We start from the raw sequence: 21317 nt of genomic DNA on the forward strand, positions 1-21317 counted from the left end.
CGCAATTGTTAAACAAATCACTGTCGTACTGCTTTCGACTCTCAAAAGCCTCGATGTTCACTATCGCGTTCAGTTGGCTGGCGCTCTAGATGAAGAAGCCTGCCGGTTAGCTTTACCAGCTTTTGCCACTTACTCCATTGGCCTCGTCGGCACCAGGACCACCTTTTACCCCACATCTGCCTCACAGGAAGGCGAAGAAGAGACCCAGCCTGAGAGAACGGACAAGACAACAGGACACAGCGGGCTGCAGAGCTGCGTCTAATCTGCCCATTGGGAAACAACGCGAAAGCAGTTTAAACACCGCTGGGACATCAGCTTGCGGGAGGAAGTAGCTTTACCGCTGTCGACGGCCGCTGCACCCATTCTCATGACGGGCACCCAGCATGACAGCAGACCTCTGGGAAGCCACAGTCCTCCACTTTGCGAAGTGTGTCCAATGGGAGACAATGGCTACCAACCGGCAGCTGGGCTTGCCATAGTCCCCTCTAGCTTTGGTTAGCAGTAGCAGCTATACAGCCATCTTGATACTGCCGTAGCCATTGAATGCGACTAGGCTGTGGCGATGTAGCAGGATGCCGCCCCGTCGTGTGCTGCTTCAACAACTGCAGGACGCGCCGCTTTTATTCGAGCCTGAAATTAGTAGAAGGGTGAAGAAGTATCTATCAGCCGAGAACACTCGTCCGGCCTAGTCTCAAGCGCCTCGACATCATCGTCAGCATCAGCCATCACCCGTCGCCCGTAGCCCATAGCGATCGCAGCTACTTTGCACTGCAATCATATGCCTGAATGGCACAATAATATAGTACGATATGTCATGAAGCGATATGATTCCTTAGAGAGAGAAAGAGTTCGTACTAGCATATGTACCCAAAAAAAGTACACCTCACATTACGCTGTTATAATAGTAAAATCCTTGAAACTCGAACGAATCTGCTGATTGTGGTTGTTGACAAGACGTTGCTGACACAAATAAAAGATTATCCGCAGGCAAACTAAACTCCCTGATGGCCGTTGGGTTTGAAAAGGTTCAAAATAAGAGAATAAAACGATCAAAAATGATTGTCACCGCCAGCCTCATTAAATAATTGGTAGGAAAAGCCCCATCCTGTTCCGAGGATGTGTATTGTGGAACAAACTAGGCCGGGAAAGCATCTACTCTAATTGAGTAGCTTACTCGAAAGCTGCATTGTTGCAAGTTTCGTCGTATTAATCAGGAATAGAATCTGGAAAGAAAGCACTGGGTGTCACCCAAGGCGGTACGAGATTACTCCCAGTGGCCAATCTCAACGGCCGAAACAGCCCTAGCAGTAGCGATGATACCAGCGATGTGAATTCCGCCCGTTCAGGCCCCCTCATTCGCTTCTTACGCCCACATTGTTATTAAATGGATCGGTATTGTCACTTACAGAGTAATAGGGTAGCTGACGATTTCCCCTTTCACCTATCACATCTGGAAATCAAAGATCTGAAGGTTGTTTATGAACGTGGTTAAAATAGTAGGTGCAGACGCCCTATCATGGGCGCATTGGTCCGGCTTAACTCGAGTATTCAATAGCAGTTTTAAGACGAACAAGCTAAACTACCACAATTCCATAACTTGTTTTCCAGAGTAAATCTAATTAGATACAGCAGACTGGCACAGAATACGTATAGTTTGGTGCGCAATATAGCACGTATTAATAATCCCATATAGTGGTGCATGTAGCGTGTGTCTATATACAATACATCTACTCTTGTAACATGTGTATACAATAGAAACGCACTATTCACAATTCATATATATACACGTATACGAAAAATCTCTCGTACAGTATCTATTATTATTATAAAGAGTAAAGGCGGTCTTTTTGGCGATCGCTGGAGCTTGAGCTCGGTCTTTCTCTCAGGGGCGTGGCTCCGAACCCATCGGCCGCTTCGGTGGTCGGTTCTGAAGGCTCGAGATGGCGCCGTTATTAATAAACGGATTAGCTCAGCATGAAGCAGCAGCTTTCAAGTAGGGACACGCTCCGAGAATAAATATTTGCCCACCCCACTACGACTACTTCGATTACCACTACAAATAACACTCCGGCTACTTCCTTTAGTGAAGGTCTGTAATTACAATACTACTGTAACCTTCTAGCCCTTAATAACTTGTACTTTAACCAGTCGCCATTCGACGTAACCGTCGTTAGAAAAAGATTAGGGAAAACTTCTGTTTGCGTTTACCCTAGCACATATATGGGGTATGTTACGAAGCGAAGCGGTTCGACTCATGTGTGTACATTCCCATAGACATGTCAATGTTATTACATAGATACGGAAAAAAACGTTAAACTCACTGAAAATCGAACGTCGAGATTATACGATGTAATTTTTTGCTTGTCTTTATCCGTGCAGCTCCATCTGTCTAGTTCAGCGTCACATCAATGGACATTTTTTTAGAGCAGCTTGACGGTATATCAAGAAGTAACATATCAGTTTTAGACCAGGCGAATCGCTCAATGTCTTCCAGATCGAAGATTCTGCCCTAGTCTTGTATGAACGACACGTAAATATCATGGATCAATTTAGCGTATCTAGATAAGGCCGTGAGTCATTATCACGGAACTGCACCATAAATAATGTCCCCTTAATTTTAACTACATATAGATGTATATATATATAGATGTATATATATAGATATACATATAATGTTCAGGTGTCTTTTTATTCGTCTAATATGTAGCCTATTTGATTTTGAAGATTTCTAATCGTCGAATGTTTCAATGTCCAGTCCAAATGTCCAAGAAACCTCATTGCTTAAATACAACTAGGCAAACAATTCCAATGTAAAAAAAGCAATTTTTTTTTATTTGCGTCTTAAGTGAAGAAAAAAGACACATGAAAACTTAAGCGACAGATTCATCGATTTAGCATGGAATATAGATGTACGCGTACATAGTTAATATACATTTGAAGTGTCATTTTTGAGACAACGAGTTCAGAAGCCCAGTCTGCAAGTCTCGAGCTTAAGAGGCTGCTATTTATGGGTCCTTTAGGTATTTTATACTACGATGCAGAGTCCAAAAATGACATAGAAAATTCGGCTTACCTAAAGGTTAGATTTGTGATCCAGAGTGAGTACCACTTGTCTATCGTGTAGCATTGCGGTCCTGTCGTTCGCCTCTTTTTTCGCAAGACGTAATAAGTCGGTTAACCGACGCGACCCGCAATCAGACCGGAAATAACGAATTATTACCAAATCGATAAATAGAAAAATTAATGCGTGGTTCTTCTTGTCCTTACGCTACCAATGTTCGCCAGTAGAGTAGAAGAAGGACAACAATACACCAGTAAAATTGTCCTTATTGTAAACGTACTACGTACTGTTAAACATCAATGTTTGCCTTCAACACACGATTGCATTTGATAACATCTAGACTCATTTGAACAGCTAGATTTTCTGTTAAGCCTAACAGAATATCTGACTGAAAATATTATTTGAAAGTTCTTTTTCTCAAGAAGAAAGAAACCTCCAGTTGATCTTTTTTTATCTGCCTTGCCGTTCGATTCCGTGCTAAAGTCAACAACGACAGTATAGGCTATAATGACATCGACGACAGCACAACGTTATATCAATTAAGATCGCAACAAAATAGGAAAAACAAAAAAGCAACAAAATATCAATCAATCCAATTAAGCGATATGAACAATCAAAATCGCTCGTCCTCGTGGGGCTTCTATTGTGAAGCGTCATGCACCTCAGGTGCGACCGGTAGGCTTCGCGTTTACTCTAGCGGATTGGCTTTGCTGTAGCGTTCAAGTTCACTTTCATTATCTGCTAAAACAAGTACGGAAAAACAGTTCTAGCAATAATCATTGAGTCACATGAGAAGTTAAGTTAGTCACAGGTTCGCAAGATGGTGGGGTAGAGATAAATAGTCATGTGACCGAACACGCGGCGGTTCACCTGTCGAAGCACTGTATAAGTGACCGCTGTCGAGTCAACCCCGGCTTATTCGTGCACAATGATGACGCTTTTAATGGCGTTCGTTTGAGATAACGTGAAAAAGGGAACCGTAACGAGTAACGTGAGCACCGCCGGGCGGGAACGGGACCAAGAAGGCGTTTCGGTGCAATCGTGGGCGCACTTGCCGCCCAGGCAGCAATACAACTGGCGGTACGGAGCTAGGCATCAGTTTTTGGCCCCTGTGGAGTACGGAGAGATGGCAAAACTGGTGCTCCGCACCCTGACGTTCAGGCTGTTATTTTAATTTGCAAGCGACAATCTCTTAGGCTGTACTACAGAACCAATACCAAACGACATTAAAAACCAAGCACCAGTTATAATACACGATCGTCGGTCGTCCCTAGTAAAGTACCGGGATGAAAAACTAAAAAAAGCTAATAATCACTGAAAGCTTATCGAATCTCTTCATTTTACAGACAATCGACAAGCAGCGTATTATATTGTCCTCGTCGAGCTGCTGGCGAGTACCAGAGCTGGTGCGGTGAACTAGATCCGCTGTCGTTAATTGATAAATCGGGAAAAACCTGTTCGTAGATCTGTGTGAAAGCAAGATGGGAAATCTGGGATTCATAAACAACTCCGTCTGTCTATTTTACTCACCGGTGTGACACTAATTTCGTAACAGGTGGATACTATTCAACCGCATCGGATCTAATGTACAGTCAGCTTGAGAGGGCAGTTGACGGTGTCGTCCCATTTCTACAATCTATATTAAATACAGCCAATTTCCTGCAATATCAGTACTTATATTCTCATTTAATACATACTAATAATAATAATAATCATCATCTAATACTGATTATCTTCGTCCGTACGTGGAAGATCATCATCATCATCATCTGGAAAACGTCTGTGTTGAGTCTGATCGATACTGTTTATATTCGATACCAACGCAATACTTACTACTTGTACTAGCGAGCAACATAAGTAAGTATTAAGAAATAGAGTATGATAGAAAATGGGAATTCATTTACAGCTTATATAATGTACAACTTATGTAAATATCTCTAAAATCATAGGCCATAAAGAGGAACGCTAGAGAACTCTATATGGGCGAAATATCTAGATACAATGTTATAAACAGACATCATACGAATTTGCAATAATAAAATGTATATAGGCCTGTTATCCTCATCATTGCTTACTGTTACCCGCCGTTCCGTAAGATGTATGATGAGAAGGGTCAATCAATTTGGCATCGTTCCGCATTTCACTGTCCGACGAGCAAACAGGTACCCTGTATAGGACGTTATAGCACAGCGAGATGTATAGCTACCTAGCTAATGCTAGCTAGTAAGAATCAACGCTTTTACGTTCTCACTGGTCAGCGCCTCACCTAAAAAAATAAATAACTAATAAAAAACATTAGAAGAGACAAACCTTTTCTCCCTTTCAAACGACTCACTCCTAAACCAACTAATTTTTTACCCGTTTGGTACAAGCCTACGTTTCATACATGTGCGTGTTGTAAATACGTTTGATACGTGCTCGCATGCAGCTGAAGGAACACTGATAACATCCTATACATATATTATATGGCAATAGTAACTGATCGTGCAGGTCAGCATATATGTACATACGTACGTCTTGAGATCTTCCGCCACCAACTGTCGGCTAAGACCACCTTTTTTTTAGTTCAGCCATTAGTGCACATTCACCATTCGTGCTTTTGATGCTATCCGGTCTCCATTGATGTTACGCCTATCGATGACTGTGTCTGTTCTTCATAAACACGTGTAATTGCGGGTGCGTTTCATTTATCAGCCGCCTTGGTCAGTCACCGCAAGCACAACAACAACAACAGCTGCAGCAGATGCTGTTGTAGTTATCATGACGGCTGTCGGCCGTTCGCCACCGCCCGCCTCGCCGCCACCCCGCTGAATCATGAACACGATCGTAGACTGTGGCGGCTGTTGGGATGTAGAGCGTCGTTCTGCGTCCACGACGACGACGACATTTCATCCTTCCAGAGGAGGAGGAGAAGGAGGGGGGTCCTCTGTCGTTGCTGCGTCATCTGCTGCAAGACGTTCACGCGTAGTGAACGCGCTGACCGACGGCGACGATCAGCCAAGTGAAGTCTGCTTGCCCCCTGTTTTAACGAATCCGTTGGTTCAGCATCAACATCAGCATACTGCTCCTCTGTCGACCTCAGCAGCACGTCGAAAGCGTCGCAAACGACGGCCACGTTCAAACTCTGCTCTGCTAGCAGCGCTGCCGTCGGTACAAAGGGACATGTTTCGCTCGCTGTGGCGAGCGACCCTACAGGCGTTCATCCAAACTCAACAAACACAGGGGGCTCTGCACGCCGGGCATGAGGAAGATCTAAATCACTCGCTGAATGCAGTAGGTAACCTCTCGCAACGACAGGTCGAGCGGATACATGAAATCGACGCAAACAGGTGAGTGGATCCAATTAGTTTAAAATTATCAGGTAAAACAAGCACTGAGCCCATACGTTGTAGCATCTATTAGATCCGTTGTTTCTAGCATCCTAGGTAGAACGCCTACCTAGCCAAGTCAGAAGTTAATAAACTATTGAATAAAATTATTAAAAAATGCCATTCCTGTTCGTGGTTGTATAAATGAGGTGTACTGGTCCTGTATTACCAGTTCGATAACCGTATGAATCTTTTTTCACTGTTCTTTGCCAAATCTCCGAATCCATTCTTTCAACTAGTAAAGAAAATTTTGCCCCAAATTTAGGCAAAAATATGCCTATTTCAGGTGAAGAGTGTATTTTTTATACCTAGCTTCCCTATTCTGCCTTTTCGCGGGGTCAAAGGGCGACCGAATACGTAGCTGAGAGAACTGCTTTAAAGGAGCTCCGCGCTGAGTCCAAAAACCTTGGAAACCGAGAATGTATACGAGTCCTGTGTACGTTAAAAATGGTTACAAAGGGCTTTTTTTTTTTATTTTACCTTAAACATCTAGCCCGGCATCGAACGGCGTAAGCCCGCACGATGAAGTCCTAAGCAGATTTGTCATGCCTAACGAAGATATGTGAATCTACGATACTGTAAAGTAGGAAATGGAGAATGGCCAGATTCAGAAGATACGTTCAAGCTCAGAATTACGCCAAGTCTCCACTCTAGAAATATCATGATTTCAGTCTGATAGGGCTCTAAGGCTTCTCTACGTTGCAATTCTTCTTTGGAAAAACAGGTCAGGTGATGCGACCTCTGTATGGCGTAACTCAGGCAAGTAGACAATACATGAGAAAAAGCTTAGCAGATGCAGGAAAGGTATTCCTGCCTACGATACTGACGGACACGCGTTGGAAGAGCTGGGGCGGGACTTGCTTGCACTTTTCTGAACCTGCGCTAACTGATAAATTCGTTTGCCGCGAGGCCAAGCAACCGTCATTACCGTATGATTAAACTAATGCATTCTATCCAAAAATGAGCCTGCACTGAATTGTAACTATATTTCTGTCTTAATGAGCCCAACATACTATACGCATGTCTCGTTCGAAGGTAAAAATAAGCAATAGCCTTATAGTTTGCTTGAAAAATGACCATAGCTCACATGCGGCGACTGTCTATGTTAAAGCATTATCCGTGGACAACACAGTAAATGCCTTCCTTTCGATGGCTGTTTTTTGCTATTCTCGGCCCACGTTCGAATCCATCTCCTACACTTTTGGTCGCTTCCGTATCACTGCTTCCGATTGGGAGATTGGAGTGTATATGCCAGGAACCTACATTCGATCCGAAAACTATTTCTACGCTCTGATTTCTCCCACTGCTTTTCATTCTATTCAGTAGATCAGTCTTCGCCCGCCTTTTTTCACTGACCATTTGAGTTGACTGGATTGTTCAGGATAAGATAACGGTAGAGCTTCTAGTAATGGTGGCGAACATTTTCAAAGAAGGAAGCTAACAGGGGGCGTCATCACCCATCACCCTAGGATAATTTCGAGATATGGCGTTGGTCATCTATTAACGCTGATTCGATGGCGCTAGTCAAAACTACCAGTATTTATTGCTATGAGCTCGAGTGGAGTTGGGTCTCCCATGTGACCGATTTATGTTCATCGTGTTTCCGGAAGAAGGCTGAATCGTAATTTGTGTCGTCTGCGAAAGCGGATGGTGTGATTATTTAAATATTCATTAACCCATGACAACGAGCATCTGAATGTTTTCCTACCGAATATGAGGGAGGGATAGGTCAAAGCAGTTCAAGTGTTTACGTCCTACTATTCCTCCTATCGGAGCTGTATTGATTGAATTGACTTTCCACAGTCAGCGTGGGTATGGTGAGTAGCTAGAGACTTTGATATCTACGATGTTTGGTTTTTCTTGATTATTAAAAACTAGACAATATCATTCAATCGACACCCTGCACGTGACCTTTTTCCTTCAAGGGCCAGACAGTAAAAACACATTGGATAGTCGAAGACGGACAAATGCAAAATATGACTGCGAAGTTTTATAATACTACTTTAGCGTAATCGTGCTACTGCACGTGTCGTCGAACGTAGTCAAAAAATAACCGTGGGTCTCAATCGTTACCCACTGTCAGTCCGCATTATTCCGTATGCGCTGCGTGTCAATTAAGAAAAAAACACTCGTACCGTATGTACGCGAAAATCCACGCTCCTTTCATGTTATACAAATGCAGCACGGGTTAAATCTCCGTGAGGAAAAACGACATTTCAATGAGGGGTTTTCAAATGATGGGACCTACTTGGGGGGCAGAAGAAGTGTTGGACAATCCCCCTGAGGTTCAATTTCTCTTGCTGAAATAATACACTGTGGTGAGTTCACCACGACAGGTATTGTTTGAGACTACGAGAGTCCCCTCTCTAAGGCTGTTGAAATTGCTCCGACTTTCGTAGCGAAGGCGACGATGATGATGATGATGATGATGGTGGTAATGAATTTGCTTGACGGAGGTAGCACGCATCTCATACTTCGACTCATTCAAAGATCCCCGGCTCCGGTAACAAAACACGTTGGGCAATATAAAAAACCCCACAGGATGCTAAGAAGATATCGTGCTAACAAACAGAAAGTACATGCCGAACTCTATGTAGATGCCAGTCTGCTTGAATGGTGCTATCTTTACTCATGTTTACTATATATGTTTAGTTCGCGAGCAAATCTCATACCAGTATTTACATCATGAAGCCAGGTAGAAAGTGCTACGTAAATACGTGTACAACAATCGGGATGGGCATATGTATCGTACATAAAATATCAGGCCAATTCGAAACAGCCTAGCATTACACATCGTGTTGTTGGCGACGCCTTCTTGTATATACGATATTCGAAAGCAAAGAAAGAAAGGAGGAAGGAAGGTATTACGTCGACTACTGGAGATAACACGCGGAAACGGCATGTATGAAAAACCATTGAAATAGAGGCTGATGTATTAGCTAAAACAATAAATGCATTTGTTAACGTTTCTTGCTAAGGTGCGAGCGTTTGGCTGTTCCGTTCAGTATTTCATCGTATCGTTCGATTCACCACGATATGCGTTACGTATCAAGGGTTCCTTTCTTGGGTCCGCCATTTGCTTTTAAATAGTTCTCGTGTTGACCAGTATATGCGTTGAAAATAGCTATCATGACATATTTCTACGCACTATTCGGACATTCTGATCTGTCGTAAAGGGTACTGATCTCGGGTTCATATGCGCCCGCGTTTTTCGTTTCGTAAGATACCATCCGTTGCGACAATGACAATAAGGTGCCTGATCCAGTGGTGCAAATGGTAACAACGAAGCCCCCGATCTTCGATGAATATAGCAACAAGCGCTAGTTGGCATAGCCGTGCATTACTGTAGTACTCCATTGTTGTCCTCGGCTTGTAGGAACCACTGCATGCGTTCAGCTTGGCGTAATTTTGTGCATAGTGGTTCGTCTGTAAAAGGATTGGGCAGCTTTCACTTTGCAACAACAAGCATTGTTTTCACTCGTGGAGAACGACACAAGGAAATATCTTGTGAATATTACGATTACCACCAACAGATAGCAGCCGAACGCACGTACGAACCTGCAAATGAAAAAAGTTACCAAGAACGATGATCAGGGCATGTTTGGCCTAATTTTGCTGTAACCGAAAGGAACGCTTACTGAAGGTAGATTCTTGTTAACTTGACCCGATGAAGTCACTCATCGCAAATCTGCGCCTATAGATTAGCTGTTGTACGTGCCTGTGTCTGTGTTCGAATGGTTTTGTATTTGTGTCTGGGCTATTCAGCGACACAACCAGATCGCAGCCACAGTAATTGTCATTGCCGATGCCGTTGCTACTGTTTGACGACCATCTGTGGCAGCCACACCGCTGTCTGTTCCGCCCGCCCTGTCCCCTTGTAACTATTAACGGTTCTTACGTCGACGTTCGAGCGATCAATTTTCGCTGATCTGTTGCGCCGGCTCGTGCGATCGCTAAACGACGCGAACAGCATTTGTCATGGTTGGTCGTCTTCTCGGTGGTCAATAGGCGGTCTGACATCCTGTCAGGTTCAACATAACCACAACAACCACGGGCCGTATCGTTCATCCAATGGCCAATGTCCACAGGAGGGAACAGAGCAGGCTCGAATGACTGACTCTGGTAAATAGGAATAGAGCCACAACAAAATTTGCGCTTCATGTTAATGGTAACTATAGTAGTTTAGTAGCGATTGCTTGTTGAGTGGTGTGCGTGCGCGCTTCTGATGTAGCAAAAGTTCAAGAATCTCCCTTACTTTTTACCTGTGTTATTGTGTCCATAGGAAACAATAGTACTCTAATGTTCTATGGAAGTTAGTTTGTCCGAGATGGTGAAAGAGCTTGTTGAGGGCTGGCCGTCGTGTTTATCATGCGTCTCCGCTTTCGGCGAGTGGGACAAACTCAGCGGCGTCGGCACGAACGCGTGGCTCTAAGCGTCACGGCTGTTCGGCAAACCGTAGAGAGTTGCCACACACGACCGCCGTCGTTGACGTTGGCGCTGCGACGCAGAGAAGAGCTCCAACTGAACAACGGAGAAAGGAGAACAAAAGGGAGAGGTCGACAGGCAGCGCCAGGCTGCTTCTCCCCCCACAGGAACGGTAACGGCACACGACAATGACGGTTCTATAAACATCGGCGGCAGCGAAAACAACAAAAAAGGACAAGATCTATTCTAATACAGATCGACAGATCAAGGATAACGACGACATCGATCAAGGCAACGTGGTGGTAACGGCAGTGTTCTTAGGCAGCTTGTTGCACTCTGGCTGCTCCAGTCGAAACAGCAGCAGCGGCAAAAGGAGTAGCTGCAGAAGTAACAATGGCAGTGAGCGCCAACGCCGTCCGACTAATTCTAGTTTGTTGGTAGAAGTCAGTCGAGCGGACGACTTATGCTATGCTAAATGCTAACCACTAACGAAAGGTTGAAGATCATCGAATCGCAATGTATCGAAAAGTATAGAGTGTAGTTCGACAGAGACCAGGCCAAACTGATCCTACAGCGGCAACAGGCCCAACTGTCGTTCTCGTTTCGTAGTCGAGTTGATTGCTGCTGTTGCTACAACCATTACTTCAGTTATGCTTAAACGATTGGAGCTTTGATGCAGCGTAAATCAGTACTGGCTAACACTAGGTGTTCTGAGCGCAATCACACAAAGATAACACACGCTAACAAGCGTTTGGAACAAACAAGTCGTGAGCAGAAGAACTTTCGTCGCTGCTGCTCGTGCGTGTAACGAGCTTTGGAAAATACGGCGAGCGTGATTCTGGCCTAGAAACGATAAGGGCCTAATTAAACCGTTTTGAAGCAAGGCGTCTGTCGACGGCGACATTTTGCGGCCTGATGCAACACTGATACCTCGTAATTGTGATTTCGGTGAAGAAACGTATTGCTAGTGCCATTGTCAGAGGGCCGTTGTTCCTCACTTTACTGCTGAATGATGAATAGCGAGGAACCATTAAAGTTCACCCTGAAGTCGAAGAAACTTAAAAGTGATGCTTGTATCCAAGCTGACATGTGCGCGTGTTCATCTCGTAGCCTTGCACGAGTGGAAAGTCTTGTGGATAAACTCGAAGCCGTTTTGGACCGTAGCAATGGAGCCCGCATCTTCATCGATGCGCTTCGGGGGTAAGTGGGCCATTTCGTGTACATATTTCGGAAAAATCAAACTGAGCTCGTGATATATGCGTGATCGTCAATATCTCCGGTTACGCATGATGGTGGCACCATCCTGAGACATCTGAGCATATCAAGTCTTTCGCTTATGAGTGGTATGAAAACTATTTCCCGCGATAGGGGGTGGTGTTCTTCGGCCGGGTATTGATCGGTAAAAACGTGTCGATGACACCAATCTCAAACGCAAACAGTGTTCTAACTTTTGGCTTTCAGCTCGTGTAGCCTTACTAACATTAAGATAACCCTATTGCACGTTCTATGTAAGCTGATATGAGGCTACTAATATGACTCGTTGCGAGGAAGAGTTTAAGCTTCAGTTTAAAGACAGAACCGTATCTATAGGAGATGTTCTAGGCCGCAAGCACTTAACATTGTGGTCCTATATTGCACTCGCCCTATATAAGCTGGGTTGCCAATTCCTTTCTTGCTCGGTTCTCATGCTGAAATAGTTGATATCACAGCGTATCATTGCAGGGTAGTAGTGTTTCGCTAGCAGAGATTGTCCGTTCTTTTTTTCTGCTTCAAACAACCGCCAAATTGAATCGTAGACGCAGATGTGGACACTTTTAGGCAATGCTCAGACTGATCTTGATCTTAATATACACGTATACATAATATATTTATAATATCCACAGCAGCTCCTCAAGATTCCAATAAATCCATATATATGTTGCTTGGATAGCCGGCGTTCCTGAGGCGGGAAGAAATCAATGATATGCTATTCGATCTCATAGAGAGAAGAAAGCTGAAGTTTGCCAAGAGAATAATATCTAAAGAAAACACTCCTGGTTTGGGAGGGGGGGGGCTAATTCCTTCCTTTTGCCTCTGCTTGGCTTGGTTGCCCGTCTACACCACCAGTAACAGTTCCCGTTCCCTTAGCCCCTAACAGGATTCGTATTTGGACAACATGGTGGCAAGCTGAAATTGCCATTTTTAAGAGCAGACCACATCAGACGAGGCGATCCTAGCAAGCTAGGAACAGCATGAGGCTTGCCTAGACGGTAGCTCTCCTAAACCCTGGGCTGTATGGAATGGTATAGTGGGACGCCGTCTGTCCTTAGTATTAGGCTACGAGTTTACGAGGCACTGTTACGGCTGAAAGATCTTCGTAGCGGCGATTGCAGTAGCGCCAACGATGGTGTCGATCATTTCCATATGCTCTTCATAGATCCGTATCGCTCTATGCCAACTCGGGTGCGAGTGCCAAACGCACTGGAGGGAGTCGCTGGCAACACATGGTAAAGGGGAGGCATTCAAGCGTGCTGGATCTCTTGTATGGCCAGGATTAATAGGGCAGGCCGAAAAACAACGGGGTCTACCTTAGCGATCCTGTATCTTGACGAAGTTGACTACAGAGCTCATAGAGCGAATGACCCCTGGCGAGAAAGAGAGAAGGTACGCTAGCCTGACGACAAGGTGAACGCGAGGCCAATCATGCGTGAACATCATCGTCGTGACGGTTCAGACTGTCGCTGCTCGTGCCCTATGCTACTGGATCGTTGTCTTTACTGTAAATTCCCTTAACGGCAAAGTAACAGCGGTACCCCTTTTGCGTGCGCTACGTACTAGAGATTATGCTCACATTATGGATTCGGAGGGGGAAGTCTATTAATGCCTGCTGATATTTATTTTGCGACAAGCTGATATTAGTTGGTGGATCGAAAGACGAAATAATGACGGGGCAGCCCAAATGCTAGGTCGCTCACACTAATGGGAACGAGCTCTGGCTCACTGATTGAATGCGTATACAGCGAAGTTGATCAAAACCGCTTGTCCAGCATGGTTATGATGGACAATCAAAATCTCATCTGTCCTTGCGTTGTCCAACTCCAGACACTTGTACGTGTATATAAAGTTCGAATGACATATTCCGGTCGAAAATCAATTTTAAACAACGTTATTGTATATGAACTTCGCCGGGATTGACTGGGTCCTTTTATATTATCAAGCTACGAATAATCCGTTTCAGCGATTGATAACTTGCTTTTGATACAATTTATTGCAATTGGTGCGACCACTTGGTAGGCTGCTAGTAGATTTAATAGAAGTTGAACAAACGCAAGAAGTTAATTGAACGTGTCGTTCGACGTAACTCGTTATGCGTGAGTCCATAAGGTGAAGGTTCTAATTTAGCATTTGCAAATCCGTCTCAAGTTTTGTATATCTCTGTATCTGAAAACAGGCATTTGAACGAAGTTCCAACCTGTCCCTGAGCTTCATAGAAACATGATCCGGTGCCATCTTGACAACTTAATCAGTAGCTTCTAACTAAGCCAGTCAGGCTGGGTCTCTCTGTAACAGGCTGCGTGATGTGTTCTGTTGCCCCATATAGGTTGTACACTTCGAAAGATGACACTGGCTTTATTGGGCCTTCGGCACTTTAGTTCGCCCGTCCATAATCCCCGACCTACTCGCAGAATATGTCTCATAGTGATCATAAGCCCTAAACAGCGGGTTTGTTGCGAACCAACGCTGCTCTCCATTTTCCTTCTATACCATCCAATTACATGCTTCTTCATGATGGCTCCATGAGCAGACAACCACATCCATACAGAACTGATGCGCTCTATCTAGCGTAAGACTACCCCTTACACTGGCTGATATCCGCTACGAGCTCCGTGCGTTAGCCCTGTCGGATAGGCAGCAAACCCCACGAGAGGCTTTGCTTGTCCGCAATCTAGCCGGAACAGGGCACGTGTAGCCGACTTCCTGAAAGAAAACACCTCCTGCTTAACTCAAATCGAAGAAAACAAGCGTCCCACGACACCACTGCTGCTGTCTTCTCCAGCAATGTCCTGCAGTACAACTTTATAGTTTTCCTTTGCCGTTGGTGCTTGCAGAAATTCTCATTGGCGCGGGGCGGTGCGTGACTCGTGCACAGCAGCCCCCAGGGTTATTTCCTGGTTTGCTTTGTTAGTTTTTACCGGCCATACCTGCTCAGGGAAGTCCAATAGCGTAACAAAATATCGTTCGTGACAGCCGAGGAAAAGTTAAATTCTGCATAGATTTATAGATATCTAGGAGTTTTCAAGTCCCTAAAAAAACATTTCGGCTATCTTTAAGATAGTCTTAGAACTCTTCAACTCGCTGTAAAAAGAACCATTCAAAATAAATTGATGTTCTCCTCCTGTTAAGTTGATATACAGGGCCAGAGAACGCGTAACGTTGACTTGCATTAATTTTTAAAGGTTCTGATTTTTCCTGCTTGGATTGGGCTTAGTGATCATACTGGGGTTATTTTTATGCCCTTGGAGCTTCACTACCATACAAGTATGCAACTTGTACGGAGCGCTGCTTACGCTAAAGGCGGAATTTCAGGAGACTATGAAATTTATGGAATGGAAAATCTTAGCGAAGATTAATGTTGTAGCCATAAGAAAGCAATCGGGCGATTTGTGTTGGCAGCGAAACTTGATGTGCAGTAGCAGTGTAATACGGTAGGAATGACAGACAAATCTGCTCGGTGCCCACGCTTTTGCAGACTGCAGATGGGAGCGAGGCGAAGGAACGTATAATGAAGGTAGTTTATGGGCTGCCCGTGAGTGGGCGACAGGAGCTCGTGAAGAAATGGTCTATACAGAGCGTATTTTTCTATGATTCTTATGGTAGAGTAGGCCAAGCGGTTAACGCCGCGTTCATTGCAGATTTATGATAGAAATAACGATATATCGATCACTTTAAATACAGTACACAAAATATAAAAAAGCATCCCATCAATATGACCGATATGTGAGGCGGCTGAAAGACCTTTTTTTAAGCTTTGTGTCCAAGTTTTTCGGGCTTCCTTGGGACATAGAGTATTCGTTTTCAGTTATAGATATATATTTTCAGTTCGATATCTAAGCCTGCGACGTTATAAACACAACGGTGTGCTTAACCTACCCCTAACAACTGTTTTGTTGGCCTTATAAAAAAAAAACTAGATGCATGGTGTGCTCACTGTTTTCGTTGCTCTCATAAACTTTTTCAATCGTTTACTCAGCCCTCACTGATTCTGTTTGGTACAAATCGCTGGCTGTAGTATATGTCGTAGGTGGTGATGATTGTATATCTCGGAATTTCTAGACCATTTAACGCTGTTTTTCTTTTTCGTTTATCTTTATTACACGATACGTAAACGTTATGGGGGTATTTACTTCCCGATGACGCTTCCTGATGCATCGGTTAACCCCGGTGTTTTGTACAATGTAGGATCGACGAGCCTATTTCCGCAACTCCTACCAAAAAAAAAGCTCAGGAAGTAGCACAAGAAAAACTCTGAGATGGAGCACGGTCTGAAGTAATTCTCTTGCACATTGGCAAGCTGAGCATTTGCCAAACGAATCGGTTGTCGAAGAGCGTGAGCTCAAAGCATAGGGAAAGAGGTACGGGGACGAAAAGCAAGCTGTGCTCTCAGTGAGCCCGTTCACCACTGATACAGAAAGATTGATGGTTCGGCTTGGTGGCAACCTGGCAGGTACCTCCCTCAGCCATCCTAAAGTGAGGCTCCGAAGGAACACTTCGTGCAGCAAGTTCTTACAGTTCATACCTAATCACGGCGTCTATACTCTGCTCTCACGAAGGTACTTAGCTAGGTAACCAAAAACTACAGCAGACCAATCAACGGTATAAGTCTTAACTCGCGTATGGCCCTGAATGATGTCGGCGGAACTGGTTTGTGAAATCGAGAGCCCACTTCATCATTTACCACGTAGTTATCGAGTTGAAAGTAAATAATTCATTCCTTGCATACAAGCACGTGTCATGTAATTTCTATAACAAAGATTTAGTATCTTGCCGGCCTGCTTTCGGCTGACAATTTCTAACCTATTAGTTGGCTCTAGTATGCAACGCTAAGGGTTTTGCTGAAGTATTTTGAGGTTCACTAGGATGTCAATTATTAGTCATTATATTATTAGAACTGTTATATTAATCATGTAGGATATATCTTGCTAAGATATTAAGTTCATTTAATTAGTAGTGTTCGGTGACAGATAATTCACTTACTCGAAAGTAACTAAAAGTTGATAGAAGTACTTACATTTATGGGTAACTGCCCTATCAGCAAGTTTATGCTATCCGCATGTGGAAAAAACGAATAATAATAATGTAGAACATATGAACATATGGTGAAATGTTTTTCCGTCCGGTACATAAATCCCTAGATATTGCTTCAGGCGACCGGCTGCCAGCATAGGACGAAGTGTCTTCGCCCAGATCCGCATCTAAACCTCGTCGCATGCCCTCGCACAAAGTTCAGCGCAATCACGCTAACAGAACCCTTAAGGTAGAAAGAGAACTGAAATGACCGAAGTCTACGTCTCTTGGGGAAGGATAGGCGGGTCCTTACACAGGACACTAGCTGCGTTATTATCGCATTGTAAAGTGATGCACGAGATTGGGTATTTCAAGTTATAAATAATATAAAAAGATTAAACGCAAACGTATTAGCTATATTAGAATAATATCAACGAAGAAAAGCTTGAAAGCGAATATATCATAGCCAAACGTGCCAGCTTCTCGCGTTGTGATTTTTTATGTCCAGTCATAGTTCATGCATATGTTCTACGTATAATTTATACTAAGGAAAAAAGCATCACATAGATTTCGAGCGTAGAGGAACCTCGAAAGCTAGTATACCAAGTGCAAACGCTGGTCGAACTAATCAATGATTGATTCCATTGATCAGCGATGTTTTCTTTGATTGGAAAAACAATACTTAAAATAGTTTGTAAGGCCCGCCTGAACGCGGTTCGAAAAGAATGTAGGACATAAAGCAATTTAGAATATCCCAAGGCTTAATAGCCCACATTTTAGGCTAGATAGGAGCAACGATCGTTAGAGAAGAACTTCCTTGATGTGAAACAGCAAGTGTTGGCTGAGCTGGAATATTTTCATATGCCAAAGTGAGTTCGCCTGTGACAAACTATTGAAGTGTACGAGCTGTGTGTACGGACCAGTATACGAGTAGCCGGTTCTCCAACTGAAATCTTGAACAATGGGGGATCAGATGGTAAATCCGAAGACCCATCCCCTTGTTATTACGAGTGAGCCGCACACACAACTCAAATATCTATATTACTAGCTAATAAAATGCTAAGTGGTTACCAGCATTGTCTTAAGATTATACCACAGTCGGTGGGTCAGAGTTTGGGTCATAAGATCTTTATACATACATGATCTTAAGCGCAATGCCACTTGTCGCCACGATCAGCACAAGCAAAGTGTGTAGAAATGATGTGATTAAACATCTAATTAGAGGTGTCGTTTGGTTTTTTTGTGGAATGAAAAACAGAACATGATTGTTTTATCTTAAAGTTTGTCAGTTTTCTCAGAAAATTCATTTTTTTTAGTTAATATATGTTATACGCTGATCCGTCGACCAGTTGAAACTAACAACTGAACGTGTTTGTTTGTTAGTGAATAAGCAAAAAAGTATTTGAAGTGACTGAAGTTTTTTACTCTGAAATTTCTTCCTTTCGGATTCGCGAAGTAGGAGACCAAGTAAATACATTCCTTTTTTTTCGGCAAAAAAAAATAACAGTAAAGGGTATACTGGCTCGTTTTTCTACGAAACATTTTTGGCTAATCCATAGTGTACAGCAAAATCTTCTGTCTTGCTAGATTTTGCTTTGTTTTTTTTCGCCATTTTATTTTCCATTTACGTAGCATTTAGAATTGAAGCCCTACGTTCATCTGTGGCAGCCCCTACGAGTACGTTCATCTGTGGCTGAAGTGCTTGTTTATACATACGTAGTCTCATCCAGCGGCCAGCGATGGGTCTATGACGTACGCAGACGGTGAATCGTAGTGATTTCGCTACACATACGTCTGTAACGTGGTTTATAGCTATAGCTTATCCATTTTGCCCGCCTTTCGCACGCGCCGTTCTAAGCTATCCATGGTCTTCGTTTCTTTTGTGTGCTATGCAATGATCCTATTGCGAAGGCAGCAAATGATATTGCGCAAATTCCTTTGAGGTATCGACTCGGTTCATGGTCTCATGGCTGCCTGTGGAATGGCTGGCGTCACACGACTGAGGTAATTACTATTGAAGCTAATCTGCATTCCTCCGAGGATGTTGACACGACGGCTTCAGACGCCGTGACGACGCCCGAATGCTCCTTCTTCGAGGGAAACCTGCCCAACTACTCCATCCACCCCTTTCTAGATGCTGCATTCCGTTAGCATCGTTGTTTTGGGAGAGCCACTCATAGTTAAACAGGAGCTGCCATAGATAGTTGGCCCTGACGGAGTTAGGTATATAGTGGAGAAAATTATGACGGCATATAGGTTTAAGCTTGTTTCTATTTTTTATTTTGTTCATTGGGTTGCTGTTTCATGCGAGCCGACGCCTACAAGGTCTTCAAGGTGATGATTTGCTGTTACAGTGAATCTTCTTCGAAGTGACTCTATTCATTCATCTATTAGTTACATATGGTTCAGCATTTCTGAATTCGCAGAAGCTTTGTTCTTTTATCATGTATGCTTACCATCGAAAATCTTTGATTAGAGGCCCAACCGCGTATTACACGTGATTTTCGAAACTCTAGGGTTCTTCCAGATTAATTTCAAATAATCATACTTTAAGGGAGCCTCGTGATGGCAGGTGTACGGTTATAAAAAAAAAAAGGGTAAAACATTTTTTGCCTATATTTTTAGACCTACACAGACGTACGACATTTTCATTTCGCGCGCTGCGCCGGCCTTACATTTAAACCGTGCTGTTGGCGAGAGGATACACTGTAAGGGTTAATTACCTTGATTTAGGTGTAGGTATAAACGAAGACAAAAATATGACGATAGGTTGTAATGTCTGAAGTGTTCGTGTTTTTACTGTTTACACGACCATCGAAGTCTTCTGATTGGAGCGCTTTGCCGGCGGCAGCTTGCACGCCACTGTTCCAAGCAAGTCGTTTGAAAGACGCCCGCGCAAAGCACGATTAAATGATAAAGTAAACGAGAGCAACGACTATGCCAAATTTACGAGTGCTTAGTTAAAAATAAAATAACAACGAAGATTGAACTATGAACGATCTCTACTAACCCGCGCGTTGGTCTTGTGGGTGTGTCACACGCTCGACTGATTAGTTGTTGCATAAATCAGTGCGACCCGGAACACAACCAATATCTCGATAATAAAATTGGATGCTTTTAAGTAACGCCTCGATCTATGCTAATACTCGAAGAAAGGAACTTCATAACAATAACATGTATAGATAGAAGCCAAGCGAAAAGTTGCCACTGAAGTAAGTATGCCGAAAGATCGAAACCTCTGAGGTTTTCTATGAAGCAGATTACGTACAATAGATACCGCGTATTCGATCGGCCATTTGCGTAGATGCTGGCTACTACTGGAACAGCTGTTGGATAAAAAGAGGATCATGCTTTGTAATCTGCGCTAGAACAGGTTTGTCTGACCAGCTGTGTTCTTTGAGCTGATGGAAACTCGAGCGAAACGACTGAGAGGTCTCACTCGGTAACTCCACGTCGGGTCAGCGAATCCATAGACAAAGAACGATGTTTTTCCTGTGGATGCTCTCCTTCATCTATCAAAAATAGATTGAAAAATACGATGAAGAGAACTGAAAGCGGACTTACTCGTACCACCGATTTTTCGTTGACCCGCCCACCGGCTGTATCGCCCTTTTACGTAAGTACCATATAGCAGATATGTTATTGTTATTATTGCTGTTAGCAGTAAGTAAAAAGGGTTCGCGGAGCGTGGATCGTTTCGTGTCTTGTACATTCGTAGCGGTCACTATATTCGTAGAGGAAGAGGGAATAATCGGGTTTTTCACTAGAAAAGTCGGTTCTACTTACTTACATGTGAATTGGGGACGTTCATGTGGAATAAATACAAATGAAGGCTGTGTGAGCCAGTCGCACTTCGTTCCAATGCAAATTCCCTTTTCTTCTAGATTTAGGTTAATTTTCTGATGAAATATTTCGGACAAGTGCTACCATTCTGACAATCGCCATTTACTGCTGTAGTTCTATGAGCTTTGCAAGGTAAACACTGTGAGGACTGTTTAATGCTCGTAGTGAGGAAGTGCTTATAAATTAGAGCAAGGTTTGTTAAAATCAGCCTACAAATGCAGCTTAGAAGGTTATTGCTCATTCTGCCGTAAGCCAAGTTAATTAGCCGGATCATGTAATTTCGTATTGAAAGTTGCTGTTCTCGGCTGTACCGAAGGACGACTCGAACCCGTCCACATCATTTGTACATGTTGCTG

The 21317-nt window shown here is 43.6% G+C and overlaps 1 protein-coding gene across 6 annotated transcripts in view; it reads left to right on the forward strand.

Moving 5' to 3' along the window:
- The first annotated feature begins 2485 nt into the window (after positions 1-2485).
- Positions 2486-21317, forward strand: part of LOC111248430 (uncharacterized) — a 34221-nt gene continuing 15389 nt past the window's right edge. For 3 of the 6 annotated variants that reach the window (XM_022800773.2, XM_022800775.2, XM_022800774.2), the window contains exon 1: positions 2486-6390. In XM_022800773.2, coding sequence (XP_022656508.1) covers positions 5876-6390 — 515 coding nt within the window. In that variant the 5' untranslated portion in view covers positions 2486-5875. Of the gene's footprint in view, positions 6391-10711; positions 12055-21317 lie in introns of those variants that run through there. The other 3 variants (XM_022800772.2, XM_086985825.1, XM_022800776.2) reach the window with 3 other exon arrangements.

Source organism: Varroa destructor, unplaced genomic scaffold (genome assembly GCF_002443255.2).
Source record: "Varroa destructor unplaced genomic scaffold, Vdes_3.0 BEIS01000003.1, whole genome shotgun sequence".
Lineage (NCBI taxonomy): Eukaryota > Metazoa > Arthropoda > Arachnida > Mesostigmata > Varroidae > Varroa > Varroa destructor.